The sequence below is a fragment of the Mastacembelus armatus genome, chromosome 22, assembly GCF_900324485.2.
Source record: "Mastacembelus armatus chromosome 22, fMasArm1.2, whole genome shotgun sequence".
Lineage (NCBI taxonomy): Eukaryota > Metazoa > Chordata > Actinopteri > Synbranchiformes > Mastacembelidae > Mastacembelus > Mastacembelus armatus.
The window spans coordinates 14,229,036-14,244,900 of record NC_046654.1 but is presented as its reverse complement, the minus strand read 5'-3'; the positions used below and the strand labels follow the sequence as shown (position 1 = coordinate 14,244,900).

At 40.7% G+C, this 15,865-nt stretch overlaps 1 protein-coding gene across 3 annotated transcripts in view; it reads right to left on the bottom strand.

Annotated features, from left to right (window-relative positions):
* The window catches only part of ralgapa2 (Ral GTPase activating protein catalytic subunit alpha 2), a 79,885-nt gene that overhangs the window by 50,067 nt on the left and 13,953 nt on the right, over positions 1-15,865 (bottom strand). For all 3 annotated transcript variants that reach the window (XM_026300285.2, XM_026300291.2, XM_026300287.2), the window contains exons 4-20: positions 10,391-10,448; positions 8,906-8,949; positions 8,531-8,711; positions 8,219-8,334; positions 7,776-7,914; positions 6,933-7,141; positions 6,480-6,725; positions 6,097-6,279; positions 5,727-5,861; positions 5,428-5,576; positions 5,204-5,315; positions 4,572-4,809; positions 3,815-3,994; positions 1,454-1,576; positions 738-823; positions 555-645; positions 157-330 (exon numbers count right to left, since the gene is read on the bottom strand). In XM_026300285.2, the coding sequence (XP_026156070.1) occupies positions 157-330; positions 555-645; positions 738-823; positions 1,454-1,576; positions 3,815-3,994; positions 4,572-4,809; positions 5,204-5,315; positions 5,428-5,576; positions 5,727-5,861; positions 6,097-6,279; positions 6,480-6,725; positions 6,933-7,141; positions 7,776-7,914; positions 8,219-8,334; positions 8,531-8,711; positions 8,906-8,949; positions 10,391-10,448 (2,464 nt within the window). The remainder of the gene's footprint in view (positions 1-156; positions 331-554; positions 646-737; positions 824-1,453; positions 1,577-3,814; positions 3,995-4,571; positions 4,810-5,203; positions 5,316-5,427; positions 5,577-5,726; positions 5,862-6,096; positions 6,280-6,479; positions 6,726-6,932; positions 7,142-7,775; positions 7,915-8,218; positions 8,335-8,530; positions 8,712-8,905; positions 8,950-10,390; positions 10,449-15,865) is intronic.

Sequence of the window (15,865 nt, the reverse complement as noted above, 5' to 3'; positions counted from 1 at the left end):
CTAATTGAGAGTCAGCTTATGTAACCTAATAGATGTGTGCGTTACTTCTTTTTGATTGTAGTTGGCAGACATACACAGGCATAACATATTAACGTGAAAAAATATATAGCAAAAAAGTTTTAGGTACTCAAGGGGAGGTCTTATCCATTTCAATACCTGCTAAAGCCTCATTGTGGCTGAGCAGCAGACTCCCCTGGTTCTGGGGGTCGGCTGTCACATCCATGTGTGCTGACTGCGTGGACTGGGTGTCTGCCTCTTCATCAAATGCCTGCCAGGTAACTTCAGCTTCATTGAGGTAGCCGTTGGATGTCTCACTGCTTATACTCTCACCTGGGTAGGGAGGGTAAAGTTTAATACAAAGAAGAAAGAAATGGAAGGTACAGGCTATGCAACAAAAAAAGACTGAGCCATGCAACGACTGAGCTTTACTTAAAACTTCAATGTGAAAAACAACAATATTTCAGATGCAATATATGCTGTATTACAAAACACAGCCACATGGAAATCACAGTGATTATCAGCTTAAAGAAATAATTAGTGATCTAATCTCTAACTTTTCTCTCTGAGCTTGGGCTTTGTGTAGATTGTGTGTCCCTCAGCACTGCACTCCGTCTCTGCTGGACTGCTGCTCTGCCGGATGAGGATCTAGGAACACAGAAACATACATTAAAGAAAAGATACTCGATAGTGTTTCATTAGTTTGGCATAACACTATTGTACAGGATGTTTCCTCTCACCACTGGTGGTTCATTGCTTTCTCTCTTTCCCTCAGACGTCCTGCTGTCAGAACCACAGGAAGTAGGGGAGTGCTCTCTCTTCTGGGCTTAAGTGCAACATGGGATATTAGAAACAGGCAACGAAAATTAAGTTATAATCAGTGATTTGCCTTCATGGTCTTCAGTGTAATCCGAAAGGTAAGGGTCGTCTACAATTATAATGATAAATAAGCTGTGTCCAAGTTAAAAAAACAAATACAAAAGATGTATATGAGAATACATCCTAAATTTCAACATATCCTCCCTATGCTGCAAGAGGTAAACTGTGTCCAGTCACCATAAGAGATGCAGATATTCATTTTAAATGTTATATTTCATGTTAAATGCACAATCCTTTATCCATCAAGACTTCCTCAGTAAATTTTCTAACACCATTATCTATGTCCTACACACTTACATCATCTACCTCAATTTAAAAAATTAGTAAACATGATAGGCCTAACAAAGTCTGATTTATTGCCAGATTATTTTACTGGATGCATTAAACCACCATGGGTGTAGTTAAAGTGGCAACTCAACAGGGAACTGGGTTTGTTTATTTCCTATTTTCATCTAGTTTTTTTATGACCTCTCTGTGTAAGTTGTAAGTTATATATTAACATTATGTTGATTTGAAGACATCTCTGTTCAGGTCAGCTGCTCAGCCTGTGGAAAATGAATTTTGTATTGGTATGTACCTGGTAAAGAGTTCGAGAGTTGTTGGGTGATGTCTGAAGTGCTGCTGCTACGTGGCAGAGGGCTATCCCCACCTCCCAGGTCCTCCTCTGCCCCACATTCTGACAGCTGACACTCCTCCACATCTGACAGAGAAGACGAAGTCAGGAAAAGGCTCAAGACCAAACACCATAAAACAAATGTTTAAATGGAAATGTTTCATTTTAAAGAATTTTCAAACGTGGTATAGAAAATGATTTGACACATTCATAGGGACAGAGAAATTGCAGAGAAATTAGTACATGCAGACATGCATCGGTGAAGCAGACATGCTCTTGTTTTAGTCTATTTCCTACAACCTGCATAAATTGCCGAGGCTGATTTTCATTTTTAAAACTAATTAAGCAGTTTAGGATCATGTTAAAAAAAAAAAAAAAAACCTTTACTCCAAATACTGTCACAATAGACTCTGACAACATGTGACACACAGTAACAGACTGATGACAGATGCAGGGCAGAGGTCACATACACACACAACACACACAAACACATGCAGCTCTCAGTATCCACTTTACCTGAGAGTCTGTGAGAGCAAGCAGAGTTACCAGAAGAGATACCAGGCAAGAAAGAGCTCACAGTGTGGAGCAGCATAGGAACGCTTTTAGTAGTGGGCAAAGCCTCGTACAGATGAACACAGTTGCTGATGGACTGGCTTCGCTTAGCTTCCATCAGGGAAAGAAAGGAGAGGGAAAAGAAAAGAGACAGTGGAAACAGAAAAGAGGTAAAGGGAAGAAGACAGTATTCAATGACAGCGAAGTACAGAATGCTGCAAAGGTGCTTTCATTAATAAATACATCAGCAACCAGGAGCACAGAGAAAATAAAGCACTGCAGTGTTGTGGACACTACATTAATCAAGTGTGAAGCATAATTGCTAAACTGTCTCTTCCTTTTATCTACTATTATATTACCTTATAATATTACAATTTAGACAGAAAATAGTAAATGTGCACCCAATATCCCAGAAATGGGAGAAGGTACTGTAAATGAGCCAACTGGGTGTCTGTAGTTGTAGAAGTTCAATTAGTTTAATTAAGTGTCTGCTGCTGCCCAGCCTTTTCTTTATTATCAAGAGAAGATCTAAGTATTAGTTTGTATTTCCATGCATGCATAAGCACACCCAAATTTTGACAGTTGTCAATGCTGAGGCATTGCTATTGTGTCAGGATAGCACTTCAGGCTTCATCTCAAAGACAGCAATGAAAGAGCACAGTTCTATTCTCTGCTTTCAGCACACTTTAATTACGCTTTTCAGTTCAGAGAGCTACAGCGTCTCAACTACAGCCCACCACTGCTTTCCATTTATGCATATTAATGAGCATTAATTACACTCTTAATGAAACTATCAAAAACTGCCATGCAATTGATGTGTGGGTCTTCTCTTGAGGAGTAGGGAGGAGGGCTGCTGGCCCTTTGAAAATCAATGTGGGAGAAATCCAATTAGGCCAAAGAAAGAGAAGGGAATTTGAAGCGGTAGTGTTTAATGTCCATCTTTGCTTGTATGCAGATACAAATAAACAGACTAACAGAATAGGTGCATAAACATAATAGATGTGTCAACACGCACACACGCACACACACACACACACACACACACACTAAGAATTCATCCTTCAGGCACAAACACATCTGCTTGTAGCTCAACAAGCTTGTTGTTTCAGTTTGTTGGTGGTAAATGGGAAGGCAGAAGGCCAGGGAACTAAAACGGATCTTCTCTGTCTTTCATCCTCCACATTAAGATTCTGTCTAGACAAAATTAAGACACGCAGGGGAGGCACTGCAGCTAGGTATTACTCTACTGCCTTCAAGCTCAACTTATAATTAGCCTGCCACATTTCTATCAGATAAGGTGTGTTTGCAGCGTCTAAACTGAGCTAATGACAATGCGTGTCCAAAGCTAGCCTTTGACATGCCGTCGGGGGGGTTGTGTTATATGACTGCAATCGCGCTGACAAGGAAACATGTTGACAGTGGACAGTGACATGCGAGGGTGAACAATGAGGGCCATCTGCTGGCCTCTTTGTCTTTGGTGTTGGGCCTTTCAACGGCACCTGCACTAGTGTATACACAGACCTGTCTGAAGGCTTTCACAAGCAATAAATACACTTGATAAACCCCATGAACTGACAGTTGGCTCCAGAAGCTTATCGGTGCTGTGCTGTTGGCCCACACAAAGCAAGAAGATTAACACAACATGGAAACAAAAAAGTATATACATGCAGCAGATCAACCCTTTGCCACCCTTTTATATTTTGGCTATCCATTTTGACTGATTAGTAATAAACAGCTAATACAACATTACTTCATAGTACTATAAGTACTTACCGGAGGCCTTCTGTCGGACATTGTTTCGGGCCTTCTCCACACCAGGTGCGCCTGATGTGGTGGCAGAGCGAATCCTCATGGGCTCCTGAACTCCTGGCCCACCCTGCTCCCCTTGATTCCTCCAACTCAGCGAGAAGGAGCGTGCCACAGCTGCTGCCTTCTGGGAGTCCTGGATTACTCCTGACATAAAATAACACCTGCTCAGTACTGAACTCTCATTGCATAATTTTTTTTTATCAACAATGAGCTTTATGTTTGGATCTTACATCATCTCAATCTACTATGTGATTATCCATTTCCTAAAACTTGTATGTACTGTGGATATTATCTGAACACAAGGACACATATAAAACACAAATGTGTGAGATAAAAGAGCATTAAAAAAGTGAGTTGGGCAATTATTATTAATAATTTATTTCAGCATGCTCTCTTAAAAAATGGAAACAATTTTATTAACTAATCAATTCACTAATTATCAGTACTAAGTAACAGTTTCATAGGTCACATCACTGAGCAAGGGGTCATAATAAATTATTTGTTTGCCAGCATTTAAAAAAAGTCTATAACACATACTTAATATGTTTCTATGTTCTTAAACTGGAGCCAAAACTGCATAAGTGAGGTTCAGTGAAAAGTAGGTCACCCTAGACATTTAAATGCTTCACAAGCATTAGTTTGAATAAGACAGGATTATCTTTTTAGAAGCCAGTTTCAAACATTTTTAGCCAAATTCTTTCCCCACATTTCTTTTCCTCACCACGTCCTCTTTGCTTCTTCTCCTTCTGTTCGCTGAGTTTGTCCAGAGGCAGGTTGGCCATGTCCAGGCCATAAACAGAGCGTGCCAGCACAGCTGTCAGTGAGTCCATGATGCTTGCCCACTCTGTCACCAGCTCCTCCCAGCAGGTAAGAGAGGACAGCACTGCCAGCAGTTCGTCCCATAGCTCCCGGGAGATAAATACGCACAGATTGGCTCGCACCCATGCCACAATGATAGTCTGAATGCAAGATGAGACAACGAGAGGTGAATTAGCATTGACAGATAGGGGTGTAGCGCGAAAATCCAGCTCCAGATAAGATGTGACAAAATGAATCTCACACTGTCACATTTAATTTGATGTTGCACTTTTATGTGTTTTTCTCACCCAAAATCTCATCTGTGCACTGTCACAGTTCTTATAGTAAATATATAGTAGGCTCCTCAGCAACAAATGCTAGTGTTTGCACATACAGGAAGCTGCATTTACACACATTGAATGTTTTGGTTTAATGTAGTAAAACAGTGCTTAGAGTGTGTACAAAATATTCATCCTCAGTCACCTTTCTTTTTAATTAGCTGACAAAAACAGGCTTTATACCAGTAAAGGTAAAACGGAGACTACATACACATACCCTAAAGAGTATAGATGCCAGACTTTCAGCAAAGCTGTCTTTTCTTTGGTTTTCCTGTGGCCTCTTCATGACCGCCTCAGTGATCCTCAGCAGTACCTGCAGCAGCTGCTCCCTGCACAAAGACAGTACAATAAAATCAATTGACATTTGACAGTCATGAAGAAATTGTTCGTAAAAGTCAGGAAAGAAGCATTCATCCATGGACATTTCAACATCTCACTGACCATGTTTCTGTATTCATTGTGTGCTCCATGATCATGTGCCTGTAGATGCTAAGAACACCCTTGCACACATCAACCTGGTTTTCCAGGAGTTTAGGTACATCCTGGCATGGCTCCAACAGAAACACGTTGGATGAGTTTGTCAGGAACACCTACATGCACACGTTGAGGATGAGCAAACGGCATAAATACGAAGAAAGAAAGAAGAGACAAAATATATATTAAATCTAAGAATTACTTATTGTAATCACTTGATGCTGTAATCTCAGGATAAAAACTCATCAGTAAACTGAGAGACCGACCTGTAGTGTGGGCTGCACGCCCGCCTTGACATCCCTGTTCTGGTCTTCGGTGAGAAAGCCCCGACTGATGGCGCTGCTGAATGAGTAAGTCCTCCCCCAGCTTGAGGACCGTCTGTGACCGTGACTCTCTAACACCTTGTAGAAGACAAGGCAGACATATATGACATATACTCTATGAGAGAAAAGAGCTCCCAAATTGGTAAAAAAAAAAAAAAAATTATCTTAAATTATCTGTCTTGGCTATTTTGACATTATCAAATGCAAATAAGTGCCAAACACTACACAACTTACACACACACGCACATAATAGGAAACTGTGATTCTACTGTCTGTTTCATAGCTGTCATAGCTTTCATACTGTCTGTTTCACCTGTGTATGCATGCTGTTTGTCTCTGGGTTGAGTATCTGTTCAGAGCCATCATCCACTTCATCTGCCTGGGTAGTTTTGTCAGGCTCTTTCATGAAGATGGGCTTCTCCTGCAGGATCCACTTCCTGTAGACTTTGATCACCTTCCTGATTGCTGATGCCTCGCAGGATGGCAGCAGAAAAGCCTGAGGAACCAGAACACAGACTTTTACATTTAAACTAATACAGGTTTTTGAAACATTAGCAAATATCCAGCAGAGGGCAACATAGTACACATTATGGCAATGTAGCTTTCAGTACAAACGTGATTCCACATGAAAACCATAAAATACTTATACCTCAGAATAATTTTTACAATAATAAAAATAAGGAGCTCTTTCCGTACCTGGTGGAAGACCTCGTTGACAAAATTCACATTGTCCCTGGTGGACAGCAGGATGGCATGCACCATGTCATAGACATAGCGGTGCTCCTCCTCAATGCTACACAAGCTGGAATCGCTGGGTCGTCGATCTGACAGTGTACTGCTGTTGGAGTGGCTCTTCTCAGTCTCCCCCACTAGCCCGTTTGTATCCCCATCTGATGTCTTCTCTTTCTCCTTCTCCTGGCTGCTACTGCCTGCAGTAACAGTCTGGCCACCAGAGGTTCAATGAGGAATGAGAAGACCTTAGTAGTAGCTCACTAGATTTCCACTGACTAGAAATTCATTGAATACAAAGTCATTCCTGTCATGAAATACTTGATAATTGTACCCAGGTGTCTTATGGCTCTAAGGTTGTGCTGCAAAAATACACTCATAAAGGACCTCCCTCCTGAAGAGGGGTATATTCATACACACCTGGATGAGTTTGGGAATGACCTCAGACCCATTCTTGGTGCTCTGCGCCGCAGCAGCACTGCTGACATACTTCTTCTCCAGGAAGAAGGTGACCAGCCAGGTGATGAAAGCCACACGGGGTGCCAGGTACTGGTCTCTGGTGCAGAAGGTGCTCTCTTGGTTCCGTGTCACTGGTACATACAGTGGTTTTGGTCTGTGGTGGGGGAGGTCTGATGTAGCAGAACAGTGAATGAATAGGGGGCAATGACAGGGGGTGGGTTAAAAAAAATAGAACACAAGGTGAAGAGTAGACGGATCAAACGTCAACTCCAGGGGTCTGGCTGTGCAGGTATTCAGAGTTTTTCTAACTGAATCAAATTGTTCACTCAACCTTGACGCCTCAGAAGTATAGCAGTACAGCATTTCAGCTCCTATTTTTACCTGCTCACTTGTTACACCCTTCTCTTTGTGTCACAACACAAGAGAACCTATTTCCTTTTCTCTTGTAAACAAAATATATTTGATTTTTAGTTTAACTAAAATAGCTACTACATTTTTTTAAAAATCCATATTGAAGCAGTTTCTCAGCTGACACATAACAGCTGAATTAGAAGCTTACACTACAATGAATAATGTGAAAGTGTTCCTAGAATATCTGAGGTATGTAAAGTAAAAATAAAACTATTTCAATCAACTCCAAATACTTCAATATATATGTAGGAAAGGCTTGTGTCATGTCCAATGAAATTGAATTTAACTTACTGTTTCCTTGTGTTGCAGTTTGTTTACTCCTTTTACTTATTGGCTATATATTAAGAATGATATATAAATACTTTTACATGTAATGAGCATCTGTCAGCTTACCTAACATAGGCTTGTAGAGGTTTGTGAGCTTGGTGAAGGCGGGGAACAGATGTGGAAGGTAGTACTTCTTGAACAGGCTGAAGAGAAACCTGAAGCCTGTGTCCTGGATCTCTTTGTTCTTCCATTCTAAACTGGATGCCTGACACACAAAGGCAGACAAGGTCAGGCTACAGGGAGAGGAGATGGTTCCAGCATCACTCAGAAAGTGTCAGTGTAATGTTTGCAACACAATGGTTGAAATGGCTTTGTATAAGTAGATGTAAGATTAACAGACAATTTTACTCCCTTAAAAACTAAAAACTAATACTTTATATTGTTTTTTTTAATCTAACTATTGTACAAGGATTACATACTATTTGAGCACACACATCAACACTAAACACATAGTCACTGCATAGCCCTGCAAATAGCTGTGTCATTTTTTTGTCAGTAAGTTTAATTACCTGGATGACCATGTACTTGAGCAGTGTTTCAAGGATGTAACAAGTCTGGTCATCTGCTACTTTTTCTCCCACTACAGCTGGAACGAGCGGGGTAATCTCCTCAGGCACCACTTTCGCTGCTCAGATTAAGAGGAAACAAAAACCTGAGTTAGGTGTAGGGAAACATCATTTCTCTGGTGATATAAAATCTGATATCACTTTATGTTTCAGACAGCCTGAAATCTTCAATCACATAAAACTGTACAAATCTATATCATCATAAATGCACAAATCTATAGGCATGCATATTCCTGCGTGCCTGTCCTGCCTCACCATCAGAGGGGGTAAAGAAGGGGTTGTAAATGATGGTATCAAGAGTGCAAGGTCCTCTGGTAGAGGGCACAGCAGGGAATCCAGGCACCAGGCAGGCAAAGATAAGGAACTGCTCTTCAGCACAGTTGTCCCTCAAGGCCTGAAGCCACAGCAGGAAGAGACGGATCCCCTCACAGCGGATCTAGACACAGTGACATTGGGCAATATTAATAGATAATCTAGTTAACTGATTGACAATCTAGTTAACACAAATATGTACAATTCCTTAGAGCCAAACGTGACTATTCCATGTAGTCAATTTGCATATTTGTATTAGTCTCTTCTGTGGCTGCCAAGTTATAATCTTTCATATATGGCAATGAAAACAGCACATACCTTGAATGAATTTCCAGTGTGTAGAAGCTTTTTTAGAATAGAACCTGGAACAAAGAAAAAAAAGTACAACTGTCAAAGACTACCAAGTATTCAACAAAAGCCTCTTGCACAACACACAGCCACACCACAAACAGTCCAGCGCTGCAAGGGAGGGAACTGGTTGTCATCTGCACTGAGGCAAATTGGCTTGACATGTGTCCCTGACAAACCAGCAGGGAGATTGGTAAGGCTTCGCATTTTCCTTACGAAAATGAACATTAACTGGTTCCACTGTAATTAGATGAGACATTGCTCTGATTGCTAAATACCTTAGGCAGAATAGGTCTGTGTAAGTGACATAGGACATGCACTCGACAGTCTGCAGACAGTGCTATTCTCCTGAGGACATTGTGGACTGTGAAGAAATTCAGGGCTGGTTCCAGGATTTTAAAGTTGAGGATGAGGGTTTTGGTTAGGTTAGAGCAAAAGTCAGCAGGTCCTTAACTGAGTGATCTGACACAGACATATCTGAGTGGCTCACATGTTTGCATTTGAGTGTGTGAGTTAAGCGTTTGCTACTTTTATTCTTCTCTTGTCATGAGTTTGAATAAATAATATTTCAATATTGTAAAAAACATATTTATAGGTCTTGGCCTCAGGACTCAAAAAAAAAAAACCAAAACAGATGTGTAAGAATTTTCAGCTTTCATGTTTTGACCTTGAAAACCTCAGCTAAGAAGAACAAAACCACTAAAAGTCATTAATGTCATTCATGGACTTCCCTACCCTTTACAAGGAAATTGTCAGAGGGGACTGAAATTCTTTCACTTGCTGGCCATAGGATGTGATTAAAAAAAGTATGTGATAGAAAAAGTTCTGAGTTCTGAGGAATTCAATTAAAGCTCGAAGCTATCCAACCACACATTCTTCAAAGCTAAAGTATGTAAACGGCAGCACAGCATGTTGACCACTGACACATGAACTGATGAGTGGAGAAGAACATTTTGTTCAGAAACAGGCCAAGACGCCACTTTAAACCTGCAATGATTTGTTGTCCAGTGACTGAAAAAAATGGGTCGTTTGTCAAGGGCATCTAACCCTAGATCAGACTTGATATTTAGAGTAAAAAGCCTGAGGGGAAGGTCAGTCTACAAAGGTGATCCAGACGCAGACTGTTCAGCTGCCAGGAGCTGACAAACAACAGCTATAATTAGGGTTATCGCTTCTTGCAAGGGTTTTCTTTTTTGCTTGGGTTGAAATCATGCCAGCATAATTCAATTACTTATTTGCAATTCAAATGAGGTGTTAATTTGCATATCACATTTACATCCCCTTCTTAAACTAATTATCTTCTCTTCACTCCGGAAAATTCTGGCATGGATGTGGTGACATTTTTTGTCCCGAGTGTGTTTTAAGGCATAAGGAAGAAAGGCACAGTAAATAGTCAAGTGTAACAGACAGGCAAAGAATTTCATATGACAAAATGAAAAAGTTAGCAGAACCTACCTATACTGTGGAACTGCCATCGGTTGTAGATTTTCTCAGGCAGAAGTTGAAGAATTTTCTGATGACAAAACAAAAAATGTTATAATTAGGTTTATTAAGCAATAGGTTGACCTATTAGAATATCAAGGATGAGCAGGTTTAGGATTGACTGATTAATATATTTTCCTTTATAACTGTCAGAAAATGAATGAGCAACATTTATTCTAGCTGATTAATTGTTATTTTCCTTTTATGGGAAAATTAACATATTTGGGATTTAGACTGTTGGTCAGACAAACACATGGTGCCTGAAAATGTCGCCTTGGGAACTTGTGATAGATAGACATTTTGTACACCAAACAATTTAACAAGAAAATAATCTTCACATCAGACAAAGTTGGATAAAGTAAATAATCTCTAGACTCAACTCATTTTTTAAAAATTTGATCCTAAAATATAAGAGTAGGGAAAAAACTACACCCAGCATTGCTTTGGTAAGTGGCACTGTTCAGCTAAAGCAGCATACACTTAAAGAGCGCAGCGTGCCTGCCCTTTTCCTCCACTTGGTCTAGTATGCCTGCAGACCGTTGTACCACAGGACAGCACTGAGAAATGTCATCACCTCACCAACACCAGCTTTACGACTCAATTAGAGTGTCCTAACCTTTCAGCAGCCTATCATTATTCTTGAATGCAGCAACAGGTTAACTGAGTCCCTCTGGAGAGATAAAAAAAAAAAGAAAAAAAAAGAGGCCACTGGGGACAGCAGGTGTGTGTGTGCACGTGCACGCGCACACATTGCTAGTTATTAGTCAGTGCCATATGAGCAACTGTTGCCCCAACTGCTCATTTCTCATTAAATCCTAATCACTGACCCAATAAGACTTCATGATTGCAATGTAGAGGTCAAGTCTATCCTTTACATACTGTATGCAGCTCTGACCCACTCAACCAGATAACCAACACTGGTCGAAATGATGAAAAGCTCATCTGCCTGGAGACTGCCACACGCAGCCAAGAGAAGGATATAGGGCATGACAAAAAATGTGCATGAAAGAGCTATAAAGAGTAAGTCTTCTCCAGTCATGGATGCAAAGTGCTATGACAATACCTGAACTAGGGGGGGAAAAAAGGAGAAAAAAATAAAGATGACAGCATATAAGCAAACATCAGACTATTGTGCATTACTATAGCAGGGGAGAAGAAAGAAACCAGCAAAGTGACAGCTTTAGTAATCTCAAGGATTTTTTTTTGTTAAGGCTCATAAATACTAAATACTAGTTAAGAAATCAATTTATAACAGTATTTCCAACAATATTTTAAGTTGCTTTCAAACAATTATTGTTATTATGTAGTAAAATCTTCAGACTAGCACAATCAAATTCCTCTGAAAGATGGTCTGTGACAGCAGTGCTTCAACACATTATGCTGAGAGCTGAGGTGGTCTGGAATCAGTTCATGTCTTGAGTGTCTCAGTTTGTCAGCGACTTTCCTCTTCACTTGTCATGCCTTTAACTTTCCCTTCTTTTTCTAAGAGATGAAGTCCCTGTCTTTATCAGTGATAGGGGAGAGCCTGACAGACATGCATCACTCTAAGAGCGCGCTGGAAGTCTGCACATGGCGCTCGACTTCTCGCTGATCCACAGACTTGTTGATATGCGTGTACAGGCGTGCGGCTGCACCTTGGTATTGATCTGACATGGGATTAGCACATCTCTGTACAGACTCTGTACTGGTCTCCTCCACTCTGTTTCCTTGGGGCAGGATAGACATTATGCTAGACAGTAACACAGCAGGGAATCCTTCTTAAGCCTTTCGCTGTGTGTGTGTGTGTGTGTGTGTGTGTGTGTGTTGAAACACAATAACACCATCTTTCTTGTTCCTTACAGAGCACCAGGACAGGAGAATGGGAATGAGATGGAGAAGCTAGCTCAGAGAGACTCCCCGTAGAGCTGGAATGGTGGCGGCAACAATGAGGAATTTACTGGCTGATATGAGGCAAATGCAGAGTCTGCCAGACTGCAGGTCGCTGGAGTTATTCTAATCTGCAGTCATACACCAGCATAAAGATGGGGGCATTACTGTGATACAACTGGAGCCTTAACACATTTACATGATCCGCACTTAGGTTTCCAGTCGTAAGGCCTGAACATGACACAGAATACACTTCTCCCAGAGGTTGTCCACAAGGGCTTTTAAATGTCGGCAGGAGACACACAGCTATCTCAAAACATATTTAGGTTTTTGATACAACTTGGAGATTATTAACCATAAAAAGGACAATTAAATCTCCTGAGACACACAAAGACATTGAAGACACAGAGAACTAACCTTCTGAAATACAGCAAAACTACTAACACAAGACGTACATGCAATAATCTGAAAATGACCCCTCTGTCTATCATGTAACAAAGCCTAAGCAAACTTGGATTGTAAAACACAATAAATAATGCAAGGAATAAAGTGAATTATTGTTAATAAACAATATTTTTGCACAACTGTAACAGTAACAGTATTTTGGCCTTACAAAGAAAGTTAGTCCCCGATTCTACAATCACTTGTAGCCCTAATGTGAGAAGAGACTCGCTTTGTAAAAGTAAGTCCAAAGATGATGGACATAGTCAGCATGCATATTAATGTGCTAACCAAATTTCTTAGCTTGACTTTATTTGTCTGTAAAGGTGATAAATTTAACCTAGTCATGCATTTGTCATATGCTTAAAATACGACACAGGCCACTGCATTTTTTTGAGCCGTTTTTAAAAAAAGATTTGCCAAATTACAAACTACCAAAAGATGTTTTCATTCTGTTTTGCAGCCAGTTGGTGGCAGCAGAGTGCAGTCAAAGTCTATCCTAGGCCTCCCAAGGACAGGTTCATGTTGCTCTGCTATAGGGAAAGCCAAGTGCCAGGATTGTGTTATTCATACCACTTTCATGAAGTGGTATGAATAGTTCTGGATATAAATTACATGTCAACAAAGTTGTTTATTAAAACAAAAGCAGGCATCCAATGTGCATATAAAATGATTCTAATTATAATTTAGTTATGTGTACAATGTATAGCAGAACTCCACCAGTTCAGGTTGAAACATGGCCTGAGAACAGGTTAAAACACAGCCTGGGAAATCAAAATGTATTTACTCAGACCAGAGCTAAACTTAGTACATTTACATTTAGGCATTAACCAATAATCCCCTGCTGCTGAACTGAACATAAATAGGACAAAAGAGGAAAAAAAATAACAAAATGGCTCTGGATTCATTTGTCAGACTGGTGCTAGCCAACATGTAGCTTTCAGCTTTCAGCATTTTAACCAAGGTGTATATCAAAAGGAATACAACACTGTTACACTAAGGCAAGGGAAGACAGGACTGCTGACGGCACTGTGATACTGATGATATTCTTATTTATTACCTATTTACACTATGTAGGTGGTGCATTTAACAAGCCACAAACCTCATTGCTGCTTATTTTGTTCTTATTTTTTTTGTTTTTTTGCAGCCATACCTTGCTGTTTCCCTCCTGTATAGTATGTTGGTTCAGTTTTTGTTTCTGGTTCTGGGCTCTGTTGTGGATCGTATTGGGTAAATAAACAGATCAATCAAAAGCTTCAAGTTCTGTGGAGCTTTCTAACAGACCACAACACCTCCACTCCCCCTGAGCTGGGTTAGATTTACGGTTATCTATCAAAAATAAAGTGAGCTAGGTTTATTTGGCAGATTTACCCATATATGGCAGCGTAGTAAGTCAAGTCTCAAATCTACATTGAGGGGAGGGGGTGTTTGGGTGGTTTACAGAGAGGATGGCAAGGGGAATTCAGAATGCTGAGTCAGGTCCGGATGACTGACCACGGGTCATAGTGAGGTGACATCCTGGAGAGAAAGTGGATATGCACAGACTTCCCTGTGAGTTTGGTTGGTCCCAGAGCTGTCCGTTAACCTGTCCCACAACCTCAGTGGCACCAGCATCGAACTGCTTTCTGACAGTAAGAGGTCATGAATAGATATAAACAAACCAAAGTCCCCTGAGTCCTGAGAATTGAGTATCCTTACCAAGAAGCTCAGTCTGGTCTTGTGACATCAAAAGGATGCCTTGTTCAATTTCATTCCTAGAATTACACCTACACACATACTGCATACTTAGTGTTTACCTACTTTTCTTAACCTTTTCCCCAACATGCTCACATTTGCTCTCAGTTTGACTGTACATTAGCAAGAGGTGACATAAATGCCTTCAGAAATATGCATCCCATCTCCAGTACAATATAGAAACAGCTACTGACAACTGACAAGGACACTGTCTCTCACACCTGCCAAGTCTTTTGCCAAACCCCCTTTTGTTAAAACAGAAACACTACGTTATCATGAGAACCATTATAGACATAAATGAATACATAAGAGGTCTGTATTATAGCACATCTGTGAACTATGCTTTTCACCAGGTCTCCATAAACAAAAGGCAGTCCTGACAAAGGTTCTCGATTAGATTCCAGTCTGTAAGGGTCTAGGACACTTCAGAACATACATTTTGTTCTAAACCTGGTTTTTGAATGAAAGGTTTTTGTTTACATATTTCTTTAACAGGTAGATTTGTTGATTTCAGTGCATCACAGTAAACGGAGTGAATACATGCAATGGAATTTGGATCAATGAACTGAACTTCTACTGGGAAAAAAAAAAACAAAACACTGACCTTTTGATTAAACTAGGTTGGGACAGGTGCTGAATAATTCTGTTATTTAACTCTGGCTTTATATGTTAAACAACAGTAAGTAAAAAAATATCAGTATAAAAGGAAAAGCTAATGTAAAGGATACGACTGCCACCTTTTATCCAGCCTCTTCAGCAGAGCTGGTGCATTCTCAGAGGTCTCATCTGTCAGATCTGGTGCAGTATCACACGCTGCCGTGGCAGATGCCTCTGTGGCAGCAGACACAAAGAAACCCTGGAAAGGAATGGCAAAGGCTGCCGGCGATGGTGGGGGTGGGGTGTTCCAGCAGAGTTTAGGGGGAGGGACAAAATATTACCCGCTCTAGATATCCATTACCCAGACAGGGTCAGCAGGGGAGATCACACTCCCCCACAGAAGCCGCCAAACAAGGGGTCACATACCTCATCATGACAGCAGCATAATCCCCATATAGCCAACTCAAAGCAAAGGCACAAACTGGAGACATGTCCTCTTATGTATCAGTCACATTTGAATGCAAGTAGGGACTCAGGTGATGGAGAGTGTGGAGGACCATATTTCCCAACCGCCTGGAGAAATTGGGGCACGGCTGTGGCTTTCCAGTGAAATGTTTTACACAGAAGAGGAGATCAGCAATATCGGGCTGGGTTAGTCCTCCTAACCTGTCATACAGCATTAAAGTGTGTCACAATGCACAGAGCTGCAAAATGCCTTTTGTCCCAGCAGCCAGTGCAGAAGCCACAATGCACAATACTTTGAAGCTTGTTGGGCAAAGGCAACAAGAGCTTATGTTTGGTTGATGTCTG